Raw genomic sequence first — 12,887 nt, 5'->3', positions numbered from 1 at the left:
AAAAAAGCTCTCGGAACAAATTACTACCTACAGGAGTGAGATTCCACCATGTTATTTGTTCCCTTTCTGGCTCTCTGATGTTGAGTGGCCTTGCAGGAACATAAATCTTGTAATTAAAAGGATCCTTACGCCATTAAATACCAGCCGTAACTATGTTTAATTCGATTTACGAGCAATTTCTTAAAACTCACGGGGAGGTTGACAGCGAACTCCCATTTTTACGAAGCTAATTTGTAATCACTCATAATTCATGGGATGCCTCCTTCTCACCATAAATTCCTGTTTTTTTAAAAAACACATTCGTAACGGTGTGCACAGTTAACTCACGGTTATTTTCCCAACAAATTCTAAGCCATACATTGAAAAACTAGAATTTATGGGGTCAAGTTTCGGGCCGTGCTTAGAACGGCGCAGCCCTGCGAGCCACGCCTGATTTTCGCGCTCAAAACCGCGCCTTAAACTTACCTCGGTATTCTCCCCACTGCTGGAACGTTCCAGGCCCTTGGTGCAGCGCAGCACAAGCTGTAGGGGGTGGGGGGGGGGGAACCAGGGCCCGGCGCTGTAAACAGTGCTGGGACCTCTGCACATGCGCGCTAGAGTGTGCGTGCATGTGCAGCAGCTCCAGGCCGCCGAGGCTGCGTGGGAGGGCCCCGAAGCATGCCGCCCCTAGCGCTGGCCGAATGGGCTCACTGGGGCAGCGAAGATCGGGCTCAGGCCTCCCTCCTCTTGAGCTTCAGCTCCCGCTCCAGCTCTCCCCCCCCCCGCCACTAAGCTCAGGTCCGCTGCCTGCCGCTCCCCCGCCCATCCCTCACCCATTCAGCTCCCGCTCTCTCCCACCGCCCTCCCCCCCGCCCCGCTGTTCAGCTCCGGCTCTCTCCCGGTCCCCCTCCTGCCCCATTCAGCTCCGGTCCGCTCCCCCCATGCCCCCCCCCACTCCCGTTCAGCCGTTCCCCCTCCCTCCACGTCCTCAACGGGGTCCGCCTGGCATCTTGCTGGGGGCGGGCCCCGCCCAAAGTCTTCGGCCCGGCTTCCTCTCATCGGCTGGACCCGTTCAGCCTCCCTCCCTCCCTCCTCCCCCGCTCTTCCCCTCCCCTCCTCCCCCTCCTCCCCTCCCATCTCCTCCTCCCCCCTCCCTCCCTTTCCTCTCCCCCCTCCCTCCCTTTCCTCTCCCCCTCCCTCTCCCCTCCCCCCCTCCCTCTCCTCTCCCCCTCCCTCTCCCCTCCCCCCCTCCCTCTCCTATCCCCCCTCCCCTCTCCTCCCCCCCTCCTCCCTCTCTTCTCCCCCTCCCTCCCTCTCTTCCCCCCTCTTCTCCCCCTGCCTCCTCCCTCCTTCCCCTCCCTCCCTCCTGTCCTCTCCCCCCTCGCTGTCAGAAACACTGACAGACAGAGAGAGACACACTGACAGAGAGAGAGAGAGAGAGAGAGAGAGAGAGACTGGGCGGGGGGGGGGGGGGGGTACATCCCAGTATGTTGTTGGAGGGCTCCTGGTGCTGCAGTAGGTGAGTAGAAACTTAATTTTCTATTTATTGATTTTTAAATTTTTTTTATTTTAAATTTTTAAATTTTTTTTGATTGATTTATTGGTTGATTTATTGATTTATTTATCAGTTATTATTGATGATGGCTCTTTATTTGTAAAAGTGATGTGTTTTATGTTTGCAAACTTTCCTCCCCCACGCTCTCTCTCATCCCCTGCGCCTGATTTATAAGTGTAGGCAAGGTTTTTCTGAGCATACAAAAATCTACACTTATTCCATTCTAAGTTAGTTTGGAGTATGTTTTCACTGCCTAAACTTGCAAAACAGTCGTAAGTGGCCAGACACGCCCCCTTTTGAAAATAAAACTGTTCTGTTCTAACTCACTAGAACTGGAGCAAACTAAATGCCGAGAATTGCAATTTCTAAGATACTCCATTCTAAACTAGTTGCTCCAAAAAAATAGGAGCAACTCAGGTCGAAACTTGACCCCTATATATGGCAACTAACCTCGCAATACAAGTAGGAAGACTTTTGACCAGAAAGGAGGCGGAGTTAAAGATACTGGCCCAGAATTTGTTGGAGAATTATGGTGTGCCCTATTAGTTCGACTTGTTCCAGCACACCTTCAGCTCAAAATAATTTTGCCCACAAAGTTATTGGGCATGCGAGCTGATAATGGTGCAGCGAGGACAATGGAGCATTGGGGACTTTAGTGTAAATTAGCGTGGGTGAATTCAATGTCAAATCAAGTACAGAAAGAGAAATAAAAAGAGGAAAATAAACATTGGATTAAGAGAGAGAGAGAAAAAAAGCCAAAAATGAAAAGTAAGAAACAAATGTTAAAATTTTACATTTTTTAAATCTCCAAAACAATTCACGACCTGAAGGAATGAGACTCCACACTTTAATTGTTCACTTTTTGGGCAAGAGAAGTTGATTGGCAGTCATTAACAATCATAACGCAGTTAAAAGGGTACTTATACTATTAATTACTAGACTTAACTTTTTATGGAGAGTTTAATAAGCAATTAATGTGTAAATGCAGCAACTTCATGAAAATCACCTAGATTAAGGTTGAGATGCCGTTTTCGTGAGGCTATCGATGAAGCGATCAGTCACCAACTTGTGTGGAGATTTGCAATTCATTGGGTATCTCTTCCATGCCACAAGTTGCATCATGATTCGCACATTAATAGGGGCGTGCGTCTATTCACACACCATTACTTTTCAGCAAATTATAAGCCATAAATCATGTAAATAGTTTTGAAAAGTACAATCAGCAAAAATAGATTCATTTTTAAAATCAAGCAGGAGGAAATGCTCCTCCAAAAGAAGGATAAAGTTGGCAAGGGTGATTGATTGAAACAATCACATCGAGTTCTATGTGTTGTGTATGGAGAAAGAGTCAGACTGAACACTGTGAGCTCAAAGTAAAGTGTGACCTTAGTCTTTTGTTGCAGGTCTCCAGAGTGCCTCCCCAACCTGTGAAGCCTCCTTAAATACCTGTGCTCTCAAGGGATTATGGGATCTCTTGGAACTCTGGGAGATGAACCCTCTGGTGGCTGTACAGAGTAAATACAAGTCCACATATACAACAACACTCCCCACCGGAAAGTCAATAGTGTACCTATTTACAATGTGAGTCGATCTGGGACCCTTCATGCCCTAGTTGATCGTCTCAGTGTGAAAGCTGGTGTTGTTGAATCATTTGTTGGGCTCTCGCTGGGCCGCTGGGCTGCTGTGCAGCTGGCCTTGCTGGGCTGCCTGGTGTGTTGGGCCCTACAGGGCTGCTGTGGATGATGGGTTCTGCTTCGTGGTCAACCGTGGTGCCGGTTGCCACTGGTGTGTATGTTGGGGGATCAAAAAAGGTAGGGTCCAAGGTGGGTTGCTCAGGATAGTCCGTGAATCTGAGTTTGATTTGGTCCAAGTGTTTCCGGTGAATGAGTCCATTTCAAAGTTTGACCCGAAACACCCTGCTCCCCTCTTTGGCCACGACAGTGCCGGAAGTCACTTGGGACCTTGTCCATAATTTAATACAAATACAGGATCATTGATTTCAATCTCGCATGACACATTTGCGCTCTCATGGTATGTATTTTGTTGAAGCCGCCTGCTCTCTGCCTGTTCATGTAGATCAGGGTGAACTAACGAGAGCCTTGTCTTCAGTGCTCTTTTCATGAGCAGTTCAGCAGGTGGGATCCCAGTGAGTGAGTGGGATCTCGTACGGTAGCTAAGCAGGACTTGGGATAGTCTGCAGTGAGCCTTCAGTTACCCTCATCAAGCCTTGCTTGATGGTTTGCACTGTTCTCTCTGCCTGACCATTGGCCGCTGGTTTAAACGGGGCAGATGTGACATGTTTGATCCTGTTACGGGTCATGAATTCTTTGAACTCAGCACTGGTAAAACATAGCCTGTTGTCACACACCAGGGCATCGGGTAAGCCGTGAGTGGCAAACATGGCCCGCAGGCTTTCAGTAGTGGCAGCGGACGTGCTGGCTGACATTATCTCACATTCAATCCACTTGGAGTACGTGTCTACAACCACAAGGAACATTTTACCCAAGAACAGGCCTGCATAGTCGACGTGTAACCAAGACCACGGTTTGGAGGGCCAAGATCATAAACTTAGCGCCGCCTCGCTGGGTACATTGCTTAACTGCGAACATGTATTACATCTGTGAACGCAGGACTCTAAGTCCGCATCGATACTGGGCCACCACACGTGGGATCTCGCTATCACGTTCATCATTACGATGCCTGGGTGGGTACTGTGGAGGTCATTGATGAAGGTGTCTCTGCCCTTCTTGGGACCACTACTCGATTGCCCCACAGAAGGCAGTCTGCCTGTATGGACATTTCATCTTTGCGCCGCTGGAACAGCTTTATCTCTTCCTGCATTTCCACTGGGACACTGGATCAGCTCCCATGAAGCACACAGCTTTTGACTAGAGATAATAAGGGGTCCTGGCTTGTCCAGGTTTTGATCTGCCAGGCAGTGATGGGTGATTGCTCACTCTCAAATGCTTCCATGACCATGGCTAGGTCTGCGGGCTGTGCCATTTCCACCCCCGTGGTCGGCAATGGCAGCCTACTGAGAGCATCGGTGCAGTTTTCTATGCCTGGCCTGTGGCAGATGGCATAGTTGTATGCGGACAATGTGAGCGCCCATCTCTGGATGCAGGCTGATGCATTGGTATTTATCCCTTTACTCTCGGAAAACAGGGATATCAGTGGCTTATAGTCAGTTTCCAATTCGAATTTTGGCCCAAACAGGTATTGATGCATTTTCTTTACCCCATAAACACACGTTAACGCTTCTTTTTCAATAATGCTGTAGGCTCTCTCAGCCTTAGACAGACTTCTGGATGCATAAGCAACCGGTTGCAGTGTTCCGAAATCATTAGCTTGTTGCAATACACACCCGACGCCATATGATGACGCATCACATGCTAGTACCAAAAGCGTACATGGATCATACAACACAAGCAATTTGTTTGAGCATAACAATTTCCTCACTTTTACAAAGACATTTTCTTGGCTTTTGCCCCAAACCTATTCGCCCCCTTTTCATAGTAAGACATGCAGTGGTTCTAACAGTGTGCTGAGACCCGGTAAGAAGTTACCAAAGTAGTTCAAGAGTCCCAGAAAAAAACGCAGCTCCGTCACGTTCTGTGGCCTCGGTGCGTTCTCGATTGCCTCCGTCTTCGCGTTGGTGGACCTGATGCCGTCCGCCGTAATCCTCCTTCCCAAGAACTCTACTTCAGGCGCCAGGAAAATGCACTTCGAGCATTCTAACCTGAGCCCCATGCGGTTGAGTCGACTAAGAACCTCCTCCAGGTTCTGCAGGTGCTCGACTGTGTTCTGACCTGTGACCAAGATGTCATACTGGAAGACCACGGCGTGCGAGACCGACTTCAGTAAACTTTCCATGTTTCTCTGGAATATCGCCGCCACTGATCGGATTCCAAACGGGCATCTGTTATAAACAAAAAGACCTTTGTGCGTGTTGATGCAGGTGAGGGCCTTCGATGATTCCTCCAGTTCCTGCGTCATGTAGGCTGAAGTCAGATCCAGCTTCGTGAATGTCTTTCCTCCGTTGTAAAGAGTTCATCGGCCTTTGGTTGTGGGTATTGATCCTGCAGGGAGAAACGATTGATAGTTACTTTGTAATCGCCACAGATTCTGACGGTGCCATCTCCCTTGAGGACTGGGACAATAGGACTGGCCCACTCGCTGAACTCGATCGGTGAAATGATGCCCTCTCTTTGCAGCCGGTCTAGCTCGATCTCTACCCTTTCTCTCATCATGTACGGTACTGCTCTCGCCTTGTGATGGATGGGTTGCGCCCCCGGAATTAGGTGGATCTGCACTTTTGTTCCTTGGAATTTCCCGATGCCTGGTTCAAACAGCGAAGTAAATTTGTTTAAGACCTGGCCACACGAGGTGTCGTCAGCGGGCGATAGTGCTCAGACGTCGGCCCAGTTCCAGCGTATCTTTACCAGCCAGCTCCTGCCGAGCAGTGTGGGACCATCGCCCGGTACCACCCAGAGTGGTAGCTTGTGCACCGCTCCATCGTAGGAGCCCTTTATGGTAGCACTGTCGATTACAGGAATCAGTTCTTTCGTGTAAGTTCTTAGTTTCATGCGAACTGGAATTAAGACTGGCCTTGATGCCTTGTTGCACCACAACCTTTCAAAAATCTTTTTGCCCATGATGGACTGGCTCGCATCCATGTCCAGCTCCATTGACACCGGGAGTTCATTTAGTTCAACATTCAGTATTATCGGGGGACAATTTGTGGTGACTATGTGCACCCCATGTACCTCTGCCTCCTCGATCTGAGGCTCTGGTTCGTTGTGATCCTCCGTGGATCTGTCCTTCTCTGCAACACGATGGTTTTCAGGTTTAACAGGCTTTGCAGCTCGCCTGCATACTCGTTGGAGGTGTCCCATTGTTCCACAACCCTTGCAAACGTACTCTTTGAATCGACATGAATGGAAACGATGATCACCCCCGCAGCACCAACAAGGTGTTAATGGCCTTGCATTCATCACCCTTGATGGTGGACTCTGAGACATCTGCAGACGTGCAGCTGCAGGTATGTGTGACCTGCCCTGTATATTACGATTTGAAAACAATGTCATTTTATTCACAGTACATGTTGCAGCACTTATGTGCTGAGAGATTTGCCTCGCATTGTCACTGGTGGCAATGAATGCCTGGACTATCGCTATGTCCTTACTCAAGGTTGGGATCTCTACAGTCAAAAGTTTACAAAGTATAGTTTCGTGGCCAATGCCAAGTATGAAAAAAGTCTCTGAGCATGTGCTCCAAATGTCTTTCAAATCACAATGTCCTGCAAGGCGTCTTAGCTCGGAGACGTAACTTGCCACTTCCTGGCCTTCAGACCTTTTGTAGGTGTAGAACCGGTACCTTGCCATCAGAACGCTTTCCTTCGAGTTCAAATGCTGTCGGATCAGTGTGCACAAATCATCATACGATTTCTCCGTGGGTTTCGCTGGAGTGAACAGATTCTTCCTGAGGCCATACGTTGGTGCCCCACAGACGGTGAGGAGGATCGCCCTTCGTTTGGCAGCGCTCTCTTCCCCATCTAGCTCGTTGGCCACGAAGTATTGGTTGAGTCGCTCCACAAAAGTTTCCCAATCATCTCCCTCTGAAAATTTCTCCAGGATGCCCACTGTTCTCTGCATCTTTGGGTTCGCTATCTGTATCTCATCGCCAGTTGTTATGTTTGGAGAAAGAGTCAGACTGAACACTGTGAGCTCAAAGTAAAGTGTGACCTTCGTCTTTTATTGCAGGTCTCCAGAGTGCCTCTCCAACCTGTGAAGCCTTCTTAAATACCTGGGCTCCCAAGGGATTATGGGATCCCTTGGGACTCCAGTGAATAAGCCCCCTGGTGGCTGTACAGAGTAAATACAAGTCCACATCTATATGACTATGCATGTTTGATTCTGATTTCAGAGTTTAGAAAGATATTTAGGAAGAATAGGTTTCCGTTACTGAACACACAAATGACCTTGGTCGCGATGAAAGGAATTTTAGGAGAATATCAGGGCAAGTAGCCAGTAACTATATTCAGTAAGAGCAAAGTTTAAAATCAGTTCCTGGCCCGCAGAGGTTTTTAAATATAGTATTCTGACTTCGATAGGACATTATCTTGCTCTGCTCATGTTGATTCTGAGTCAGTTTTGGCAAACTTGTGTCACTTTGTGTTTAATATTGGGTACTTTTGTTTTGTGGACTGGGAACTGGATTCAAATGATTTAACTTAATTAATCTGTGCTCATACCTAATGTTCATAAAAGATTTCTCCTTTTTTTTTAGACATGCTATCTGAAAGACCTTACAAAACATCACTGTTATTTCAAAGTCCCCTATACAATATACTTCCCTTGCAAACTTATTACTGTTTGCATAGTGTATTGACATAAAATTGCAAAGGATACAGCTCCAACCAATCGAAATTCAGAGTAGCTCTCACATTTAAAGCTGCTGAACCAATAGAACCGTGAATCCCACTGATATACAAACATTCCTGTTAAACAAAATGCACTTAAATTTTATGACACTTTTTAAAAAGTATATGCACAACGTTGAGTGAATTACGGATGTGTGTGGTCCTCAAGTGGGCTTTACAAATAAAATGCAAAAAGGATCTCTCAAAATGTCTGTAATTGCTCTCTGGCTAACTGTTACTTTTCATGCTGTGTTATTTGGTATATGAAAGAGATTGTTTCTCCATTTTCTTTCTAGTATGAAATGATTAGCACTGCATCATGAATTGCAAATGATAAATGATGGACAGATGCATTAGAGGTGTGGCGTTACAATGGGAATACAATGTACGTGGAATAATAATGTTCACATCCAAATACAAGAATGCTCAAGTTACATTATTTTTCTGCTCATACAACTGTACCTATATAGAATAATTTAAAAATATTGCAAGGAGCCATTTTCTGGTCCTTTTCAAAATGATCACTCTTGATACTTAATGTTACTTGGCCTCATATCTTTACACCAGTATTATCCTGTCGACCACAACGTTTCATGTTTCTCATTGTTTCTACGCATTGAATTTCAGTCCAGCTCAGATTCTGAAATGAACCTGCTGTATGATATCATAATATTTGATCAGAAGATAGCAGAAAACAATAAACCTGCTGCTTTGAGGACTTATCTGAAGTTCGTAATTCTCATTCACTGGCTCTGTAGTTTTATATTTATTTACATCTTCATCCAAAAGGTTCCTTGTAACTCTTTCAGTAAACCTTTGTGCCATTTTGAAAATCTCATATAATGAGGGACAATTAATCTAATCGAGGTGTGCAAGATGATTAAAGGATTTGATAGGGCAGATAGTGAGAACTCTCTTGTAGGGGAAGCCCAGAACAAGTGGACTTAAGCTTATATTTAGAGCTAAGCCATCCAGGTGCGTTGTCAAGAAGCGCTTCTTCACGAGCATGGTGGATAGAGGTGTACCGATGGACGTGGTGTATTTAGATTTCCAAAAGGCATTCGATAAGGTGCCACACAAAAGGTTACTGCAGAAGATAAAGGTACGCGGAGTCAGTGGAAATGTATTAGCATGGATAGAGAATTGGCTGGCGAATAGAAAGCAGAGAGTCGGGATAAATGGGTCCTTTTCGGGTTGGAAATCGGTGGTTAGTGGTGTGCCACAGGGATCGGTGCTGGGACCACAACTGTTTACAATATACATAGATGACCTGGAAGAGGGGACAGAGTGTAGTGTAACAAAATTTGCATATGACACAAAGATTAGTGGGAAAGCGGGTTGTGTAGAGGACACAAAGAGGCTGCAAAGAGATTTAGATAGGTTAAGCGAATGGGCTAAGGTTTGGCAGATGGAATACAATGTCGGAAAGTGTGAGGTCATCCACCTTGGGGAAAAAAAACAGTAAAAGGGAATATTATTTGAATGGGGAGAAATTACAACATGCTGCGGTGCAGAGTGACCTGGGGGTCCTTGTGCATGAATCCCAAAAAGTTAGTTTGCAGGTGCAGCAGGTAATCAGGAAGGAAAATGGAATGTTGGCCTTCATTGCGAGAGGGATGGAGTACAAAAGCAGGGAGGTCCTTCTGCAACTGTAAAGGGTATTGGTGAGGCCGCACCTGGAGTACTGCATGCAGTTTTGGTCACCTTACTTAAGGAAGAATATACTAGCTTTGGAGGGGGTACAGAGACGATTCACTAGGCTGATTCCGGAGATGAGGGGGTTACCTTATGATGATAGATTGAGTAGACTGGGTCTTTACTCGTTGGAGTTCAGAAGGATGAGGGGTGATCTTATAGAAACATTTAAAATAATGAAAGGGATAGACAAGATAGAGGCAGAGAGGTTGTTTCCACTGGTCAGGGAGACTAGAACTAGGGGGCACAGCCTCAAAAGACGGGGGAGCCAATTTAAAACTGAGTTGAGAAGGAATTTCTTCTCCCAGAGGGTTGTGAATCTGTGGAATTCTCTGCCCAAGGAAGCAGTTGAGGCTAGCTCATTGAATGTATTCAAGTCACAGATAGATAGATTTTTAACCAATAAGGAAATTAAGGGTTATGGAGAGCGGGCGGGTAAGTGGAGCTGAGTCCACGGCCAGATCAGCTATGATCTTGTTGAACGGCGGAGCAGGCTCGAGGGGCTAGATGGCCTACTCCTGTTCCTAATTCTTATGTTCTTTTGTTCTTATGTTCACACAAATGGTAGTGGAAATTTGGAACATTCTCCCCCATTTTAATGGGCCCAAACTTGCCCAGGTGTTGCTCCATTTTTTTTGGAGCAATTTGATTTTTCTGGAGTATCTTACAAATCCCCATTCTGCACATTTAATTTGCTCCAGTGTAAGTGAGTTGGTTAGGATTTTTTTTAGTTTTTTTTTCAAAAGGGGGCGTTACCAGCCATTTTGGCCAGTATGGACAGCTAATAGTTGCTCCAAACTAACTTAGGCCAGCGTATGTGGCCACTTGCGGCCGCACAGAAAACCCTTGCGGAGAGTTAAGAAATCGGCGCAGGTTAGTACATTCTAAAGCACCAAGACTTACAAAGCACTAAACAAAGCACAAAAAGCTTTCGATAACAAATAAAAAATAGAAGATAGTGGAGAAGACCTGCACCTAAAGCACCAGGATTTTTTAAGGAAAGATTAAATGAAAATAAAGGAACTCTGCAAATACACAATCACAGAAGTTTAAACAACACAAGCAGCTACTTACATGTACAGGGCTTTTTTCATGTCACTCATCAATTTGCACATTTTTACAGGTCTCCTTCACAATCATTTTTTTACCTGTACAGGGATCTCCCTAAAACAAATTAAGCCGAGCGATGTTTCCATTCTCTGTAAGTAATTGGCTCCAAAGGCTGTATGCCGAGATACTCCCAAAAGATGTGTAAAATAGAAACAACTTCCCCATATTTTTGCCAGAAACAAGTTAGCACAGCAGGTTTCCATTTGTTCAATAGCTCGTGGGCCAGTGCGGGAGAGCACTCGGCCAGGGATAGGGGCGGCGAACATCGGGTTGTCCCCTCGGCCAGGGATAGGGGCAGCGAGCATCGGGTCCCACTCAAAGCCTGCAGGACGCACTGGGAGGGCGAGGAGCTACTGCGCATGCGCGCAGACTCCACTGCGCATGCGGACAACTGCCGGCACGGTTTTCAGCGCAGGGCTGTAGCTCCGCCCCCCCCACTCCACTATATACACCACGCCAGGACCCGGGACACACAGCAGAATCGTGAGTAAGTTTTTTGGCGCCATTTTGAACGCAAAAAGTCGGCAATTCTTGGATGAGTGCGCCGAAAAAAGGGTTTGGGCAAATCTGGGCCCTATGTTCCTAATTAGGTATAGATATAGAGAAATACAGAGATATGAGCAAGACAAACTCTGGTATATCTCCCATGGCTCACAGTAAGTCAGGGGATTATGCTGTTTTAAGTAGACAAGAGCATTATACCAAGTAATGCGCAGTGTTTTTGATTGGTTCTTGGAAAATTAATAGTAGTTACCATATCTGCAATCAGTAGATTAAAATATTAATGGTGCCCTCATATACCACAGTCACGTAAATAAATCTGTGTGTATATGGCAGAGTAGCTCTTTATTATCCATCTGTTTAAATTATGGGTTTCTATGACAAAAGCCAAGAATCATATAAAATATTAAACTGATTTGCATCTTTCCTTCTTTACCAAGTATCTCTGTAACGGTACTTAGTGCGACCAAAATGTATTCTTAATTAAAACTGTTTAAAAGGTAAAGGCTTATTATGTGTGGGATGTATGTTCTATCCTTTGGCTGTAAACCAAAGATCTTCTTGGCTTTTTACTGCTGTTGTACACTGTGTGATGGCTTCAAAGATCTATCTCCCAGTTCCACCCCACCCCCAATCCCTTTTTACATTCTAATTGTCTATTCTGCAAACCCAGTCTCATAATTTACAAACATATGATAAAAGGGCACTAAACAATAAAGTTATCAGTAGCGGGTATACGAAGCCTGTTCCATCAGTTGTTGATGCAACCTTTCACATTGTCCACCCATTCCTGGCAATGCTGTCCCATGAGAGAGGCAAAAAGTCAAAAAAAAAACCTGTGGTCGATTCAGGAAAAGGTTTTGGAAATTTCTCTCCAATCAAAGAGACTGCCATTGTCCATGACTCATTACAACGTCAATGAATTAGCAAATTGCCTGTTATAACTGGAAATGTTTGTTTTTCACAGGAACTTGTCAAATTATTTTTTAAAGACTGTAGCAACCCTAAACTCACTATGTACATCAAAGTTTTGACCGAACCCTTGTCTACAGATTTCATAAACATGGGGGGTAGAAATTCAGACCCGTTTGAAATGGGTCGCACCTGCCGCTGTTAAAGGTTTTTTTCCGCCACTGTGGATGAGGTGGTCTCCTGCGCGAAATTCAGCTCTTTGGCAATTTCTTTGGAGCGGCGGGCCGGAAGCCGGTCATAAAGGGGGCGGAAGTGCAGTGATGAGCACTCTAGAGGGGCGGAAATGGAGGCGGGACAGAGTCTCCGTCGCTGTCAGTCATCAGCCTGGCGCTGATGATGTCATGACGCGTGTCCAAGTTTGCAGATGACACCAAGCTGGGTGGCGGTGTGAGCTGTGAGGAGGCTGCTGGGTGACTTGGACAGGTTAGGTGAGTGGGCAAACGCATGGCAGATGCCGTATAATGTGGATAAATGTGAGGTTATCCACTTTGGTGGCAAAAACACAAAGGCAGAATATTATCTGAATGGCGGCAGATTAGGAAAAGGGGAGGTGCAACGAGACCTGGGTGTCATGGTACATCAGTCATTGAAAGTTGGCATGCAGGTACAGCAGGCGGTGAAGAAAGCAAATGGTACGTTGGCCTTCATAGCTAG

The 12,887-nt window shown here is 46.0% G+C and overlaps 1 protein-coding gene across 1 annotated transcript in view; it reads right to left on the bottom strand.

Annotated features, from left to right (window-relative positions):
- hectd2 (HECT domain containing 2) overlaps window positions 1-12,887 on the bottom strand; it is a 113,812-nt gene that overhangs the window by 26,974 nt on the left and 73,951 nt on the right. Inside the window, exon 13 of the mRNA XM_070875103.1 lies at window positions 7,945-8,033. Within this exon, the coding sequence (XP_070731204.1) occupies window positions 7,945-8,033 (89 nt within the window). The remainder of the gene's footprint in view (window positions 1-7,944; window positions 8,034-12,887) is intronic.

The sequence above is a fragment of the Pristiophorus japonicus genome, chromosome 3, assembly GCF_044704955.1.
Source record: "Pristiophorus japonicus isolate sPriJap1 chromosome 3, sPriJap1.hap1, whole genome shotgun sequence".
Classification (NCBI taxonomy): Eukaryota; Metazoa; Chordata; class Chondrichthyes; family Pristiophoridae; genus Pristiophorus; species Pristiophorus japonicus.
This window is presented reverse-complemented; position numbering and strand designations above follow the sequence as displayed.